The sequence below is a fragment of the Cyprinodon tularosa genome, unplaced genomic scaffold (assembly GCF_016077235.1).
Source record: "Cyprinodon tularosa strain WSP-4 unplaced genomic scaffold, ASM1607723v1 ctg176, whole genome shotgun sequence".
NCBI lineage: Eukaryota > Metazoa > Chordata > Actinopteri > Cyprinodontiformes > Cyprinodontidae > Cyprinodon > Cyprinodon tularosa.
This window is the reverse complement of record NW_024038582.1, coordinates 343,336-361,791: the sequence shown is the minus strand read 5'-3', so window position 1 is coordinate 361,791 and position 18,456 is coordinate 343,336. Positions and strand designations below refer to the sequence as shown.

The following is an 18,456-nucleotide window of genomic DNA, read 5'->3' as shown; positions in this document are numbered from 1 at the left end:
AAGACACAATGCTGAATTTGCCATATTCTTGCTGCTGCATGGTTTTAGCTTAGGATTCTTCTAAATGTTTCCCCAAGTCATTTTGCGAATGATGACTAACAGAAGAGATTGCTTAAATTTCTTGTTCCAATCTGGTCTCCTTGATCTTGCTCTGCATTCCCGTCGCCTCTTTTTCAATTCAGTTGGTACGTGCAGAAATAGTCGATGTGGTATTTCAGCTTTAAAGATATTAATTCGCTTGCGCCTTGTATTAAAAAAAAAACCTACTTGCTATGGTTGCTGTGTTTACACATAAGTATCCAACAAGAACAATTTATCAGTAAAAAAAGCTTCTTCAACGCATTCACAAGAAGCAAAAATCATAAAAAAGAAACAAATTTCTTGATCGACGAAGGAAAAACGAAAGTTCTAAAAAAAAAAAAAAAAAAAAAAAAAAAACTTGACTTGGGCAGCTATAAATTGGTCATACCCCTAACCAGTATAAGCACTTGCCAGTAGCAGTTTTTTAATAAAAAAATCCCATTTATTCCTAATTGTATTAAATATTCTGATTCCATGAGGGGACAGAATTTTTGGGGGGGTTTACATTACTTGCAGATTTTATTATTTAAATTGACAGAAATATAATAACCTACCGGTACACGACTAATCCTTTTTTTTGAGGTGCACCTGTACAGGATGTGATGAGTAAAAGACACTCCTCTAAAGCAAAAATAAACATGACCAAGTCGGCCTATGTCAGCAAAGGATTTTTAACTTAATTTTATTAAAATATTGAATAGACGACCTTCCCACCAAGTTCAAAATAAAACATTTTACCTCTTCAAGGTTACAAACAACAAAATTAGTTCCCAAATCACTGAAAATATTTAAGACGCATGCCGAATGTCCAGCTCATGATAACCAAACGATAGTAAGGGTGTGGGCATCCACAAACCAGTTTAGTGAAAGCCATAAAAACCCTCAAGTCTTCGAAAATAAGCCCTAAATAAAGAACAAATTATTTAAGACAAAACAGAATCAGCTACTGTGCAACTAGAGCTGCTTCCAGTGGCTTTGTGAAGACCAGAAGAGGTGAAGTTGTGCTGAAACTTAGCCCAGGCTTTGTTTCCTTCTAAGGCAGCTAAGCTTGAGTAGTCCCTCTCCAGGCCTGATAAAAGCAAGGCATCACAGAAAACAGATCAGGAAACACGCGTCTCCTGAGCTTCCTTCAGTGTCCATTCATCGTTGTTTCAGGTAGGCGTGTGTGTGCTTCTATATACAACTTAAATCAAATACCATACAGACACAAAGCCTCAATGTACTTCTTAATGCTCATGGGAAGTACCTTACACTGAAATCTTCATGTTAGGATCTGATTGCAATCTTCCATACATAATCTCTGATGCTCCTCCTCCCGTTTAACTCCTTTACTAACATATTCATTGCCTAACATTGGTTTATGAATGATTGCATGTGCATTGTTCTATAAAAATGTCTTTAGGGAGGGAATACGAGTTTATTGATAGTGCGGCATAATCTTTTTTGCTGAGGAGGAGCCTATGTGTAAACAGGCAGCCTGGTGGTCAGAGTACAGGCGTTGATTTCCTCTGTCTGTGCAGCTCTGTGCAGGGACGGTTCTGAGGCACTGCGGTTTATCTTAGGGAGGGCGTGCTGGAGGAGCTCAATGGAGGATAAGATCTAAGAACAAGATAATATAAAGGGAAATTACAAACAGATTAATTGGAAAAATATTAAAGATTCTGTCTCAAAAACAAAAGAGGAGCTCACCTGCGGAAAAAGCGGCCTTTCTTCCTTGGACTTCTTGATGCAGTCAGCCACCAACCTCTTCATGGCTTTGGGACAGTTCTTGTAGAGCTTACTGAGGTCTGGGCACAAACGATCTCTTCCCACCATGTATATAATCTAATGGGAGGAGTTACAAAGACTTGATGAAGCTGAGAGGACAACTAATCAGATTTAGAAATTACAGTCTCGCAAAAGCATTTTATAGCCTGAAAAAAATCCCTTTAGAAGTCATCCAATTAGGAAACAAACTCCACTTAGATGCAATTTATCTCTGCAAATGTGATTGTTTTGTGAAAAGTGTTATTTAAAAAAAAAAAGATAGTTAGGAACTAGTACAATACCAGATAAAAAAAATAAAAAACTAGACCAAAAAAACTATTTTCACATCTAAAAAAAAAAAATATCCACCTCTGTCCACCTAACCTGACTGGCAGCACAAGGAGAGTAGGAAAAATTTCTGGTCATGCATGGTAAAACTCCAGCATTTACAGAAGCGTGGCAAAGCCACTATCAAAGGAAGGCAATGTACCTTTATGTGTTTAAGAAAAAAATAAAAGTGAATTACTTCAAACAGATCAGAACTGCAATGAGAGATGGTTCTAGCAGCATCAGGCTACAGGGATGCTTCTTTTCATCAGGGAAAAGAAGGCTTAATATACCACGTAATTGGAGCTGAATAATGCTCAATTTTGTTAAAGGCAACAAAGACTTGATAATGGTGCAGTTGTCCACCTTCCACCAACAGCAACTCAGTCCATACTAAACATCTAATAAACTGTGAGAAGTACTAAATGTTTAGACATTCCCTTCTAATCTGACAGATCTTGAGCTATTTTGCAAAGAAATTTAACTTTTGCTAGACATGCCAATCTGATGCAGTCATAGGCTAAACCACAAGAGGACTAAAAAAATAAATTTGCAAAAAAAAAGTTTAAAGACTTGTATCATTTCCTGCAATGTTTTGTTACATTAACAAAAACACATTTAAGAGAAATACAATCTGCAACGATAACTTGAGGCCATTTGAAAATGAGCAGAAAGGCTTTTACAAGCTATGCAAAAATTAATCTTAATATTTTGAGTTTTACTCAATTTTAGTTCTTTTAGAAATGTAATGTTTGTATTCTCTTAAGCTGTCCTTTTAGAAAAGATATTTGCAGCAGTATAATGTTACCTCGATTCAGTGGTGGGGGTGGGGGTATTGAACTATTCAGGCCACATTTAATAATTAAAGCTGTTCCTGTATCGCTGGTGCATTAATATGGCTGAGCAAAAGCAACTTTTGTTGGTAGAAGAGACAAAATATGAAAAATAAAGAGTGAAAATATCTGTATATATTTGAATATGAACTAAAAGGGAAGCCGACATTCACCCTGAAACAGCGGTCATTCAGATGGATATAACTTTAAATATGGTGAGATAGACTAAGGTGGCAGACATCTAAAACATTACAGCCATTGTAAAGGTATGAGGGCATGATGGTGCAGAGATAAAAGATGACAGCAGTACTCCATGTGCCTGCAAGTTCACCCGAGTACAAGGTCATTCCACCGGATCAGGAAGAACAGGTTCCTGCATAGACCCTAATACTATTTTAGGCACAAGTTCTTAAACGCTTAAGTCCTATTCTATACAGATGAGAACCCAGATCTTAATTAGCCAGATCTTCTACCCTAATGGATTTTATAAAAAGGCAGGACTTAAACTCTGAAATGCAAACTTGAGAACCCCTTTTTTCACAGGGTTGGATTACGAGATCTAAAATTAGGCCAGCGGCTCCAAGTCGTCGGTCTCTGTCGGCCATAGGCCAGCCCAACAACCCCCATCAGATGGCAGCAGAGTGTTTTCATGACCACAGATTTGAAATTGGGGAAAATGTCAGATTGCAGTGTCACAGTTATTCCACACAAAATACCGAAAACTATTGCTGCACAGTTTGGATTATTTAAGTTAAATTTTTTGATAGTTTTACAGTTTTTATAGTTATACTTACCTTAACTTGATTAGTCCAACATATCTCAAAGTTTAAATATTCAGATTTCTAACTTTAAGCTGTATTCAGTTGCTAAAATAAGCTGGACATCTGTTCAACAGACTTTGTAAAAGCTGACCTTTTCCATGAAAATTTTATTTCTCTTCAAACAAAATCCCTGCCTACTACAGATAAGGGTACCAATGACACCTTTATAAAACCTTTAACGAAAAAGGAGAACAACCAAGAAATACAAATGAAAAATGTAAATTTGGCCACCTGAAGAAGAGCCAGATGTGTAAAGGATTTCACCTGATCTCGGCTTGCTATGTGGGAGTATGGGAGCTCTCCAGTCATCAGCTCAAAGAGAACGATTCCATAGGAATAGACATCAGACTGGAAGCTGTAGGGATTGTTATCCTCCATTCGGATCACCTCTGGAGCCTGTAAATGATGCACACATCATTGTTAACTTTACAATAAAAATAAAAAAATAAAATGAAGATTAAAGAAATTTAGCAATTAGAGTTTTGTAAACATTTTTAATATATTGAGATTTGGGTGTCGTAAAAGCCAAAACTCCTGCTACTAAGATCACTCTTTAGAAATTTCTGTTGTCCTTTCAAGATCCATTACCGTATAATATTACAATTTCATAAATATTTTTTCATAGCCTTTCCGTTTTGAGCAGTCATTCATTATGTAGTCTTGGAGCAAATTTGTTATCACACTGAAGTGTTCCAATTTGAAATAAAAAAACACCACTGAGTTCTGGATTCTCAAGGTTTTTAGCATCTAACAGACCACCCTCTGTCCAGAACCCCCCTTCCCCTCCCCTTCTCACCAACCACCTTCTATGTGGATATTTTTTAAGTATAAATACTAAGAAAAACAGCGTCACCTTTCAGACAAACATGTCTAATGAAGTACTAAGTAACTCATAGCTGCAAATGCTGTCAACAAGGGAACTTCATTTTGGCAAACTATCATCCCGGGTGAATATTCTGATCAGCTTGGGGGTAAAATTTAAAGTCCTGAGTGGCTGGCTCAGTTGGAGAATGCCACAGAGAGATTTTTTGATGTCACACCATATTGCATCTAAAAAAAAAACCTTTAGATGTACACATTAATATTCTTTAGTTCTTTCTGTCTAAGATAAAGGATTGTTGCGCCTTTAAGGAAACTGATGCTTTTGGAGAGAGCATTACATAAAATAGGGAAAGACATGAGGGTTACCCCAGAATATTTAACACATGGTTTTCTTTAAATACATTTTTTTTAAATGTATTTAAGATTTTAGATTTTTTTTTTATCTATTCTGGGCAAAAAGACACTCAACCTTTTCTCTTTCAAAAGCTTACCGACTAAAGCCAAGCTTTTTGAGTCTTAGCCTGCCTCTGCTTTAGAATGGAAGTCTGTGTTGCTATTTATTCTAAAATCTGGTAAAAATTAAGGATAATAAAAGACATTTCTTGTTGTATGTAATATTAATCTATTAGTGAAAAGTCGGATAGGGAAAAGTATCGATGGTTATCAACCCGTTGTGCTTCCTGGTTAAATTTCAATAAACAAAGAAGCGATGGTCTCTCCACAGGCAGCCCTTTGGGCTCTTCTGAAAGTAGAACATCAGTACATGCAAAAATAAATCTGTGAGTTGTCCTTCGGAGTTGAATTATTTGCTATAAAATTATTCATCTTCCCTGATTTCTACTGGCCATTTCGACAAAATGTTTCCAAAGAAGTTAAGAACTACCATTTTGTTGCAGAAAGCTCTTTTTTTGCTTTCAAAATAGCTTCCTTTAAAACAGCTTCTTGCATGTTTTTTCATCCCCTGACTATTCTTTGTTTCATAAAGGACAACCCAAAATCAGTTTTCATTCCCTCGATAACTGCATCCACACTAAAGAATATAGAGTTCAGTAGTTGGGAAAAGGCTGGGTTTCTGAAACCGGATGCTCAAAGGTTGACATGGCTTTTTTTTTCTTTTTTTTTTCCAAGTTCATTGAAATGCACCAACCATCCAAAGAATGGATCCAGAGGGTTGCTCCACCTGTTGTGACCCAGTCCACCTGGACTTCACAGTAGCAAGACCAAAGTCGCCGATTTTTACAGTTAACCCCTCGTGCAGAAAGATGTCTGTGCAGATGTCAAGGTATTACATCTAAACATACTGAGGAAAAAGGCTGACTTTGTGCTTCACTCACAGTAAAGCCACACATTAAAGGGAATGGAAAAAAATAGTAGAAAAGGATACTGTTGGACTTCATGTCACGATGAATTATGTTTTTTGCATGTAAATAGCTGGAAAAAAGAAAAGGAAAAATGAATCATGCTGCCTGAGACATTTTGTATCAAAGCTCCGTTCTTGGTAACTTACTCCATGCCCTGAGCTGTCTGTCTGGCAATATCGATGAGCTGGATCATGGTGAAATTAGTCTCCAGGACATGGATGTGTTTGTAAAGGCTGCTCCCCTCACACCACTGCGTCACGATGGCCAGGTTGTCCCTCGTCATGTAGCCCATAAACAGAAGGATGTTGACATGTCGGGTTTTCCTGCAGAGCACAAAGCAATGAGGAAATGAAGACACTGTCACATAAAAGTTTGAAGTGAGGATGATTCACTCTGAATTTGTCAGTTTGCAACTGTTGATAGTTTTTTTTTTTTTATTGGAAAAGAGTCTCTCCTGTCATTGTACCAAAAAGACAACAATATATCTGAATTTCTTTAGCAGTAACATAAGTAACAGAGTAAACATATTCCTGTAAGAGATTACCTTAGAACGGCCACTTCATTTCTGAATGCTTGAAGCTGCTCCGGTGTTGGGTCAGTAACCTTTAATATCTTCACTGCAACATCACCTACAGGAGAAACACTTAAAGATGAGAGGCAATGACGTAAAAACTTTGCAATGTTTGTATCTTTTACCATTCTTACCATGCCATTTTCCTTTGTATACTGTTCCAAAAGAGCCTGAACCAATGTGGGAATGTAGATAAACCTCGCTGGCCTCAATTTCCCAGTAATAACTCGAATCTCGATTAGGCCTCTGCATAAACAGGAACCGAAGAATGACGCAACTATTCACTCAAAAAAAACCATGTATTAAAAACATAAAAGGCAGAACATACAATTTTATTTTTCTCCTGAGTGTTGAAGGATGAGGCTCTTTCTCGATGGGAAGCTGGGGCTTTGGACTGTGTCCAGCCTGTGGGGCTCTGGCTGGGGGAACTTCCAGCTATAGGAGAAAAATCACAACAAAACCAAAAGACAGCGTTCATTAATCATTTTTACCAGTGCTTGTACAAGCCGTTTGATCAGAAGTGATTAAACTGAAGCATAAGTTTTTATATGTAATTAACTTTTTAACATTTTGTCCTGTTGAGCCAGAACATTTCAATGTTTTATATAAAATAAAGAAGCCGTTTCATAATTCTACAGTATAAACTTGGCAGCATTTGGTTTTAGCAGCATTAATGTAGCTAAGGTGTGTTATTCAATACATAGAACCCCTGTAATGGCATCTTCTGGGTTGCAGAGCAGTTGGCATATCATATTGTATATCCATTTGTCACGATTCTCTCTATTGAGTAGTGGTAAAAGTTCCAAAGGTCTGTAATGAAAAGCCTCAACAGTTTGAGTTTGTATTCAACCCCAATAAGCCAATAATTAATACTTTATAACAGATTCCCAAAGTTGGGGTCAGGACTCCATGGAGTTTTGATATCAGTAATTAAACAATAGATATTAGAATATATATAACTGATAATAATAACAATATAAATCAGGGACTGCTCCAATCGAATTTGTTCAGGGATTTCAGCAGAACGGTTTTAGCCAGTCATGGTTACAAATGAAATAGCAGCAGATGGAAAGAGAAACCACAACAACTTAAACTTTTATGCCCTTGCTGTTCCTCTTTAAAAGATCAAATCGTGGATTCCGACAACACGGATGTGATAGCAGCAGCTATGCGAACGTCCTCCTGCACTGTTCTGTTTCTATTGGCTTGGCAGCTTTTGGCTATAAACCATAACGCTGCAGCATAATTGGCTAACCTACAACGGATCAAGAGTGTTTGAAAGTACAAATACCACAAGAATTCAGCTTGCAGGCAAGGTTACTTTTCCAAGGTATTGTACATTATCTGTTCTTAGAGACCAATAATTAACCTTCAAAAGGAAGGTGGATGCAAATTTAATTCAGGCAACTGGATCTAAACTTTCCATTCGTTTCCACATTCCACACCCACAAGCAACCCTAAAAAATTGTAGAAGGGAAAGTTTGATTTGAGGAAGTACAAATGAAAATTACCAAAACTAGTTGCTCAATGTCCCATTTCAACCAGCTTGATCTTCCATCATATTCCTCAAATATTAAGCTTTCTCTTTTACATGATCAAAACATACGCATAATTTAAAATGGTGTGAAAAGTCAAAAGCTTACAATTTATAGTTCCTGTGAGGAATATAATAAACAATAATGTTAACATGCTAAGCGGAACTCACCTGAGTCATGATCCCGCATGACATCCTGAAACACAAATTAACACACAAAAAAATACAGGTTATTTTTAATAAGCTTACACAAACACTAAAATTGATGCCATCTGCCACTCATCACGCGACATCTGCATTACTGAGATGAAAGTGCAGATAACCCACTTGCAAGGCATGCATTCAGGTCGCACACAGTTACTCTGCCTTCTAACCTTTTCTGGACTCTCAGACGAGGCCTCAACAAAAGTCTCGGGAAAGTGCACAAAACCTACTTTCCTCTTCAGCCAGAATCTACGGCACCAGGAGCTGTGAGAGGTACTCAGACAGTCTAGCTACTCCCCAGTAAACAATATAAAAGGACCGGTGAGGAGACAGGAGGAAAAGGGAAGAGTTAAGAAAATGGGGATGAAATAAGAAAAGAACCTCATGTTTTGGGTTTAAACGGACTAAGTAGAGCAGAAATCATGAAAAACATGTGAGCTGATTATGCAACCCTAGTGATGGTGATAAAGCAGAAACTGGAACTGAACGAGGAAGTCAAAAAGTGTAAGGGCATTAAAAAAAAAAAAAAAAAAAAAAAAAGCTGAAACAAGATGCCATCTAGGGCCTAAATAAATACACTGTTCAGAGGATGACTTAAAACAAAGCTAAATGATGCAAGTCAAAGACTGAGGGAATCTCTAAGATATAAGCATTTTAAGGTCTAAGACAACTGGACGAAGCTTACCTCAAATGAGCTACCGTCTACAGGCAGCGCCGTGCTGACCATGTGGACATTAGGTGTAGAAGTGGAGCGCTGCCTCTGGGAGAGCCCACCGCTGCCTGCAGGTTGGTATGGTGGGGCGTAGTTAAAGGCATGAGGGGTCGAGTTTCGGTGGATCGAGCTGGGAAAAAAATAGAGGACAAGAATAAAGAAAAGGAATTATTGAATAAATGGAATAAAAACCAAGCTGCTGACCCACAGATAAACAACCTTTTTACTGTAACTAACATTCATTTCAGAAAGTTCTTTAAAATTAGTCCAATGTGGGTGTGCTGGTTTAATTTCTGTCACGTTTACTCCTTTTCAGGTATTTATTTTTTAGAATATGGGCTGAAGTCACATCTTTGACACAGAAACAGACAACAGAGTGGGTAACACACCTAATCAAAAGGATAAGCGCACAAAGGGGGAAAAAAAGGTTAAAGTAAAAGATTTTTGGGGAAGTAACTTATTGGTTAATATTTATTACAGCCTTCCCCTTTGAGCCATTGTTTGTTGTGTCAAAGTTGCAGAGGCATTTTGCCAACACCAGTCCTGGCTCAGTTAAAGAGTACAAAACTTACCAGCCAGGTATGTTAATCTTAAAATGACCTGGCTGCTGCTCATATCTAAGGTCTGCACATACAGGCTTACACTTTCTAATTTTAGCAAGTACAAATATTCATTGGCATGCAGTAGATGTTGAAGTAGATCAAAGGTGTAGTTAGACCAAAACACAAAAAACTCACCTGACTGAAATTTGGATACTTAAAACCACAAATTTCCTAATATACATGCATGTATTTTTTAATCATTTTAAACAACAGATCAACTCAAAGTAGCCCATAACTGGAAGAATAAGAGGGAAAATAATTTTTGTTATTTTGTGGAAAAATAACATTGATCGAGGCGGTGGCAGCATCATGCTGTGGGCTTGAATTTCACAATAAGGGTCATGGACGGTGGGCAATGTTAAGAGGAAGACAGGGGAAGCCATAAAGCTTATGCCCCGGATATGTCGATGGTATGACAGGAAATACTATTGTGATAAATTTATAAACTTTGAGATTGGGGGAAGGTTGACCTAACAGACAACAGCAATGAGTTGGTAAGGAAAAGATCTATGTTAAGAACAGTTTAATCAAAATCAAAATCTTTGGAAAAACTTAAAGGAGAAGTTCGGTTTTTTACACTTTAAGCCCATTTTCTGTAGTGTCCAGGATGAAATCGAATGATCGACACCAAAAGTTTGACAATTGCTCCTGTCTCTGCTTTTTGGCTCATTTAGAATCAACCCCTGGCTGCTTTAGAATGGCTTCCATAGAGCATGTCCGATAATGTCCTTAAAACAACCTTAAACGTTCTTTTTTTTAAATATGCTACTCACCGTGTCGTCAGCGCTGTTCAATGACGTTCCAAAAAAAGTTTCGTGAAGAAACAACGTTCCTGTAGTGTTTTATTTAGCATTTTGTAAATCCCATTGAGTTCTGTAGGAATAGTCAATATTCCCCTGCCACCGGAAACGGAAATGGGGCCTGTTTACACAGTTGTAGTCTTTTCGCTTCACTCTGTGTACTCCGACGTCGAGAATCAAGAATCCACCTTTCGTATTCCATTTTCAGAGTTTTTTTAAGTGTTTAACAGAGACGTTAGCACCTCGATGTCGGAGTACACAGAGTGAAGCGAAAAGACTACAACTGTGTAAACAGGCCCCATTTCCGTTTCCGGTGGCAGCGGAATATTGACTATTCCTACAGAACTCAATGGGATTTACAAAATGCTAAATAAAACACTACAGGAACGTTTTTTCTTTACAAAACTTTTTTTGGAACGTCATTGAACAGCGCTGACGACCCGGTGAGTAGCATATTTTAAAAAAAGAACGTTTAAGGTTGTTTTAAGGACATTATCGGACATGCTCTATGGAAGCCATTCTAAAGCAGCCAGGAGTGGATTCTAAATGAGCCAAAAAGCAGAGACAGGAGCAATTGTCAAAATTTTGGTGTCGATCATTCGATTTCATCCTGGACACTACAGAAAATGGGCTTAAAGTGTAAAAAACCGAACTTCTCCTTTAAATAATCACAGATTTTAAGATGCTCTCTGTTTTTTCAGTGTGAGCCATTTTGCAATAATGTTAAAAACACTTCAGTTTGCTAGAGAAAATAAAGTCAACTATTCATTTCCTTACACTTTACACTTGAGCATCAGTTTGGTGAATCAGATGAAATATCAGCCAAACAAATTAAAACCTGCAGTTTTAGGGTGCCTAATCTCTGCAAAAAGTCAAGCTGTATAAATACTATTGCAAGGCACTGCAGGTAGTGCCTGCACTTGCGCTGCACACGACCAAGACAGATATGGAAATGGCTTTGGTTACTGAAAGGTTATACCCTCACACAATAACCCACATAAAAAGCAATGACAGACTACAAAGACTAATGATATACTAATAGGAGTGATTTAAGATATAAAACTGATACCTCTCCTAGAAACTTAAAAAGTGGTTTGACCTAATCCGCCTGCCTTTCTCAAAATCTAGTTACTTTCAGAGCAGCACATTATATCTAATCACACTCATCATCGCAGTTTCAATATGAGAAATATTGCAATCGGAAATAACCGCTTTGATGTTCAATTTTGTAGGTCATTACATTGCGGTGGCCATGCCATGCATACAATTGTGTCAACTATATTTTGAACCATATATTTTTGCTGGGGCTGATGCCGGCACCTGTTTTACATTTAAAAATTCAGCCATAAATCTTAGAACATTTAACAAGTATTGCCCTGTAAAGCTTTCCTAGAAGTTAGCAGCCATAGAAAGGTTCCACTAGCAATCTGTTTCTTCTCCATCACTTCTCGCTGTAAAGCCAAGTTAGTTCAGCTCACCTCGGAAACCGGGTTAGGGATTCCCTCATACGTCGGGGCGGAAATTGTGGTAGGGACGGGAAACCACTTTCTCCTGGTGTTGGACACAACCTGATGAAGAAAAAAAAAAAAAAAAAAACTGTAGGAACTTGTGGAAATGTTGACTCTAAAGTAGGAAGTGACTGCTATAGGATGTACAGATAGACTGCAATGCTCTAAAGAATTTTTATTCTTTTAGAAAAACACCTCCCAGTCCTTCTTTGTTCCCATAGCTAAATGTTCTTCTGACATCACTGAGGAAGGAGAGGTAAAAAGGGAAGAAAGGGAAAGTTGTAACCAATGTCCGGGATATGCCACTGTGAAGCGTTTCCTGTAAGTCAAGGCTACAGCAGCAGTCATCTGCCGGAGAATCTCCTCTAAAACACTGAATGAACCCTCAACACTCAAGGGTGCACCCTTTTCCTTCCACTCAACTTTCCTTTACTAAGCTTGGATACTGCAATCTGAGAAGCCACCTTCTTCAGCAACGAGCTTTTGAAACAAACCATCTTTCAAATGGTGTCATTTAAATATTTTTCAAGGTCTCAATCCTTAAGTAAGGGCGAGTGGTGGCCTAGTGGTTAGGGTATAGGGTTTGGAATCCTGAGGTTGTGAGTTTGAGCCCCACAGACTGTCAACCTGGCTCCCTGAGCAAAACTCTAACCCTAGGCGCCCCACAATTGCAGCCTTCTGCTTCCCAGGGGATCGGTTAAATGCAGAGGTAAATTTCTCCAATGTGAGATCAATAAAGTTCCATTATTTTATTTTATTTTTTAATCAAACCCTCATTTTTTGTGACAGAAAATAGACACTGAATATTTCACAACATATAATATCTAGTTTTTCAATTTAAATAATAATATTCTGTTTTATTAAGATGCACCAACAAAGAAGCTGTCAGGTTAAAGGGATTCTCCTCTTTGTTAGTAATTACTGTTGATTCTTCACCCATCAGGCAGGGAAAAACTAAAAAGTCTCTGTTCAGGGTGCATGTGTGGAAAGCTATGCAAATAAGAGTGAGCTAATCCGAAGTCAGCTATCATTACAGCTTAACTTCCCTCTTTTATCTTTTCTGTGCTAAAGAAATTTACCTCTCAAACATGTGTGACCAAATATACATGCAATACTAATCCTCTGTGTGTGTTCAGATGTATGGATAATGGGGGAAAAAGTCCTACTCCTGTATTGTATTAGTTCGTACTGCAGAAATTGACTTTTTCAGCTCTAAAACCAAGAATCAAGTGACAGACATCCAATTAATTAGAAACATATTTTCCCCTTTTGGTATACTTACAGGAGTTGTCTAATGTTGCTCCAGTCCACACACATGGTGGGCACTTTGGTGCTACAATGCTCATGAAATTTATAGCCGCATGTTTGGCAGCGGAATCCATTCAGGAGAAACTTCTGGCAAATGTCGCAGAAGGCTAGCTTCAGATACGTCTTCCGGACCTAAAGGAAGAAAAAGACACGATAAAAGTGTAAAGACATTTTTTTTCCTGTAGTTATATTTCCAAATAAGGGAAGTTGTGATTGGTCAAGCTACTTACAAAATTATGCGTTGTCAAAGGGACATGATCTAAAACCTCAACAAGTAGCTCTTCCCCGATCAGTGAGGTTGAATCAGTATTCCAGTCCATCCGGGATTTTTTACTACAAATATATAGACACACAATAAATGTATTTAATACCCACAGTGGGAGGGCTGAATAATCTTACTTCTGATTATCGGATATCCTGAGCTTACTTTCTCTGTCCGGGATGCAGCTGGAAGACGGCGCAGCACTGAGGCTGCAGACCTCGTACCTTCAGGGCTTTGATCAAACAGCTGTAAAGAGTCATACCTGGTCGTACGTTTACCTAACAGAACCACAACGAATAATAATGACATTTTAAAAAAAAAATATATATTAGTTCTGAAGCATCAATCGGAGCCTGAAATTTCAGAGGCCTACCACAGTGCGCTGCTGATTTGGAAGGAAGACGCGGATCGTGCTGTTAGCCTTGGAATCTGGAATCTTGCTGTCGTCTGAGGAGCGTCGCTGGCAGGTGAAGCCCTGGAACATGGTTGGGGAAAGGCAGGGGCCCTCAAACGGTGAGTCCTTCATGCCGAAGCCGTTGCTTAGGGTCTTCCACGCTCCTTGAAAGTGCTCCATCAGTAACACTAAGCACTTAAAATGGTCTGAAAAAAGAAAACATGCGTCACCTTTATCGGCCTTCTCTGATTGCCAGGACTATCACAGATAATAATAGAACCAATACATGCTGAGTAGCGTCCGTTTTTACAAAGCAATGCTAATTTACAACTGGTCAGTCCTTGCTCTTTATTTAAACACAAGGGAAACCCCAACAGATGGCATGAACTCAACCTGATTACAACAAGGACCGTTTTCATCTGCAGCTAAAAGTAAATGTAGCAAAACAAAAAGATTTGAGTTACATCATTATAAGGTTAGAGGTAATCTTGCTGAGAGCAAAACTGTAGGATTAAGCTAATAATTAGGTGAATTTTTAAGGAGCAGGTAATGGCAACTATTTAAATTATACAAAGAGAACATCGACCTGCATAAAATAAGCAAACATTTACATACAGATTTCTCTGTGGTATGTAGTTTTAAAGCAAGCATGACAAAATATACTGAACCTTTTCTTTCCCCGCCTCTATTGCCTATTTTATTCAGACACTAACTGTATAAAAGACAAAAATAAGTTGCCAAAAAAAAAAAAAACGAAAAGAAAAAAAGCACGGCCCGCATAACCCCACACACCCTCTCTTTTAGCTTTGTTTGCACTACAAACTGCGGTGCTATATTGTAAATACAGAGGGTTTTTGCCCATTTCTGGCAGAGACTTTATGCATGTGCACTATCAGCTTGCATAACTCCTAATTACCACTAATGTATTTATACAAAGACCTGCTGACCCTAGAGAGGTGGTTCTTTTTCTTTTTCTCCCCCTCTCTCTGCTGTTGGTGTTGCTGCTGTTCCACCAGGCCTATTTATATGTTCTATGTGCAGGAAAGCTAAGGAAAAAAGGCTAAATGAAAAAACAAAAAATGGCTCTTTAAAGTTCCTACATGCTGAAGGATTTGAGTTCAGAGCTGCAATGTGGCCAAAAAAGGGCATCAGTGCAAAACAGAAACACAGATAACAGGCAGTATAAAGTGCACTGCAATACAATGAAAAGCTGTACAGCTATTCATGTAGGGGAGAAAATTGCCACATTACAGTATCAGAATTGTAAAGACCAAATATGTCACTTTATAAACAATAGGACATAAATTACCAAATGTGGACAACAGAAAGGATTTTAATCTCATGTTAAATCATATTTAGTTCCACTGTGTTTGAGTCACAGTTGTACACAAAACCCTTGCATTTTGGCACAGTTACTTTAAAACCAATCACCTTTAACTATAGTTGAATTTATCCAAACCATCAAAAAGTACTCAGAATTTCAAGAATAAACCTATTAATCAGATTACTTTTTAAATAGGACTAATTTTACTATAATGAGCAATTAATGAATTGTTAAGATATATTTCATTCATCTATCATTAATTGCACTTAAACTCTAACAGAGGTTATATTCAGTATTAAATATGCTATCATCACAAACTTTATGATTTCCAAACATAAGCAGAGTATTTCCTGGTGCCAAAAAATCACACAAACCTGTTTTAATAAAGGTGTGCATTGAGCTAAAGGAATAATTTAGCTGACATTTATTTTAAGCAGTAAGAAGGACATTTTATCCAAGTATTGTGCAGATGATAATAAATATAGGTAAATTACATGACTGATTCGATTTAAGCAGAGTGAAAACCCCTCCTTTTTCGTTCTTTATCGCTAACCTACTCACAGGATGACTGTATAACTCTAAAGTTATTTCTGATTTCAGGTGAAACTGTTTGTTGACATCCAACTGCTGTAAATGCTACCAGCAACCCTCCATAGTAATTGTCAGCGTGTTAGCCTTAATAATGGCTCGGGCTGTGGAAAACCACACTTTTTTCCATCGAAAACGAATAAAATATCTAAAACTACAATATACAAAAAGTCAATGAAAATACACAAGTGATTTTCTAAAACTAACAAACGGCAGCCGCAAAATGTAGCTACGTGTTTTCACGAGGCCTGGCTGTTTCAGTTAAAACACTGATACTGCCCCGAAGGCCCTCACAAGCAGACACTTCACGTCCTACTTCTCTCTTCCGTGCATTTCTAGTTCATTTTGTATTTACTTTCATGCTTTTTTTAAACCAACGTTGCTTTAAGTAGCGTAAAACAATAAGCGTTAAGTTTATAGGATGGTCGTGCTCACCAAGAGAAGTTAAAAAAGTTCTGCTCCGCCATAACTTTAGCGAAAAGTGGCGTCAGTGACATCATCATCATAATTGCAACGCATTCAAAGGAGGAAAAAAACGGGAAAAGTAGTCAAAGTTTGTGAAAAGTCCAGACGTTGGATCAAATAATCCCACCGCGGATGGATATCACGTTAATCAAAGAAGCGAAGGTCACAGGTGGGTCTACTTTTTTTTTTTTAGAAACCACCCAAAAAAGCAGGAAAATGTTGAATCCTGAAAGTCGTGTTGAAAGGGGAAGAGCAACAACAACAAAAAAAAAAAAAAAGGTCCTTCAAAGTAACACCAGAGATTTTCTTCTTCTTTCCAAAGTAGATGTCCGACGAAGTGCTTCGTAATGCGGCGCTGTTACAATCAATATTTACGTTGTTCGGGGAGAAGCGGGCTGACTTGGTGCCGTGCGTCCATCTGACGCCAGTGTTTGAAACAGGACCTTGCAGTCACAACAAGACCTGCAAACATCAGTCACACTGCGCAACTATTACACAGAACTTTAAACCCTCCCACTGAGACGAGGCTGTTGCTTTTAACTCTCTAAGATATGTCTGAATTTTTTAACGCTCCGCTGTTGATATAATCGCGCATAATTTATGCACACTTCAAAGTCCTGCCTTGTCCCGAGTCGTAGTATTTAAAGCAGTGAGCATAAAAAAAGAAAAACTTACAACGGCCAATCGCCCTTTTGCAAATTTGAGACAACATTTATATGAATTTGAAACTTATGTTCAAACGAGTTTAAGGTTTGTTTTTTAAAGCACGAGCAAATTAGTAACCAGCTGATGGTTTTAAGGGAGTAAATTATAACCATGCGCGACCTCTTCTGGGGAAAAGAGGATACTGCAAAAATCTTTGGAAATATACCTTATTTTTTTCTTCTTACAGTACACTTCGTGTCCCATTTGACGAATTTGATCAAAAGAAAGAAAGATATATATATATAAACAAATGTGTAGTGCGTGCACGTTGCACGGGCAACTTATATCTATTTTTGTTTTTGTCCAGAGGACATAAATGCACTGTATTTCTTATTTGCACAGTGTGGTATGGTGTTTTCATTTTTATACCCAAGCATTATTGCAATTTCTTCTACCCTAAAAATGGTTTATTCGTTCTGAAACTGACCTTGAAACAATATAACTGAGAAACCATACCCATTTCCACTCACCATGTCTTCACCATGTCTGTGGCATCCTGGTCAGAGTCCCCTAGGGTACCCAAATAGCCTGTAGTTCCACTCAGCAGGCTATGATAGCATCTTAGAGAGAATCAGTTTTTCTACCATCCTGTGTCATCTATACCCTGATGGATTCAGCATATATTGTTTCCATATGGCAGCTCCAGACACTTTGGAGAAGAGATTGAAGCGTAAAACTTAATGTTCAAAAGCGAAATATGCATTAATGTAGATTTGTTAAAATATGCAAATACCTATGGCCTCTTTGCAGATGAGTAAGCAATCCAACAGCTAACAGAAACACCAACTAATGTTTCTGTGAAGATGAGGGCAGGGTTTTGTCATTGTGATGCTTTTTAAGGCATCCTTTTCCACATTCAACTCTACTCCTGCTTTTAATTAGAATAGAACTTAATGGCTTTGAAATATTGCCATGAAGGTTATTATTGCAGTTAATTCCCTTACTCAAATGTGTGCCAGCTTCTAAAATGACGATATTTTAAAAAAACTAAAACCTAGTGTTGGAGCTTTAGATCCAAGTCCACCTTAAGAATGATGAGCGCATCTTCCACCTATTGATCCATGCACTGAGCACTCTTAGCTGAGATGCTTGCAGCTCCAATGGTTGCCTCTGACAGTTTTGCTGCCTTCAATAAACAATCCATCAATCCATTAGGGACTTTTTAAAGAGTAGCAGGTGGTAGAAACGCAACAGAACTTTTAGGTCATCGTAACTCCTTCAATCAAGTTTTAAACATTGAATTTTCATACAAACTCTTAATAAATATATATATACATATATATGTGTGTGTGTGTGTGTGTGTGTGTGTGTGTGTGTGTGAGGGTTTATTTTTAAAAGTTGCAGAGAAACCAAACACTTTTTGTTTCCATCCAAAATCCAAGTGGGGATTATGACATTTCAGAAGCATAATACTTCATCCATTCCAATACTACGGTTGATGTGTGTTTGGGATCGTGGCTCAGCTGGAAAGACCAACTATCTCCAAAC

At 37.9% G+C, this 18,456-nt stretch overlaps 1 protein-coding gene across 3 annotated transcripts; it reads right to left on the bottom strand.

Moving 5' to 3' along the window:
- Positions 1-731: 731 nt before the first annotated feature.
- Positions 732-17,662, bottom strand: raf1a (Raf-1 proto-oncogene, serine/threonine kinase a). 3 transcript variants are annotated; one of them, XM_038281823.1, is made up of 18 exons: positions 17,439-17,662; positions 13,866-14,092; positions 13,658-13,770; positions 13,461-13,563; positions 13,205-13,362; positions 11,893-11,982; positions 8,986-9,142; positions 8,471-8,590; positions 8,268-8,292; positions 6,891-6,997; positions 6,697-6,808; positions 6,536-6,620; positions 6,138-6,314; positions 6,015-6,061; positions 5,778-5,896; positions 4,073-4,204; positions 1,771-1,905; positions 732-1,680 (listed from the first exon to the last, which is right to left on the bottom strand). In XM_038281823.1, exons 2-18 carry the CDS (start codon positions 14,064-14,066, stop codon positions 1,540-1,542), a joined length of 2,022 nt encoding a protein of 673 aa, XP_038137751.1. In that variant the 5' UTR covers positions 14,067-14,092; positions 17,439-17,662; the 3' UTR covers positions 732-1,539. The 3 variants fall into 3 exon arrangements, with proteins under 3 accessions (XP_038137751.1, XP_038137750.1, XP_038137752.1); XM_038281822.1 differs by lacking the exon at positions 17,439-17,662 and adding an exon at positions 16,234-16,522; XM_038281824.1 differs by lacking the exons at positions 8,471-8,590; positions 17,439-17,662 and adding an exon at positions 16,234-16,519.
- Positions 17,663-18,456: the final 794 nt, after the last annotated feature.

What these genes read in the sequence shown, in the direction of transcription:
- raf1a (XM_038281823.1), bottom strand. Translation starts at nt 14,066, where the DNA reads ATGGAGCACTTTCAAGGAGCGTGGAAGACCCTAAGCAACGGCTTCGGC. An exon ending in CAGACAGCTCAGGGCATGGA is followed by an intron (nt 6,062 to 6,137) that starts GTAAGTTACCAA and finishes TCTTTTTTCCAG; the next exon opens with CTATTTACATGCAAAAAACA. An exon ending in ACATAGCAAGCCGAGATCAG is followed by an intron (nt 1,906 to 4,072) that starts GTGAAATCCTTT and finishes TCCTCCCATTAG; the next exon opens with ATTATATACATGGTGGGAAG.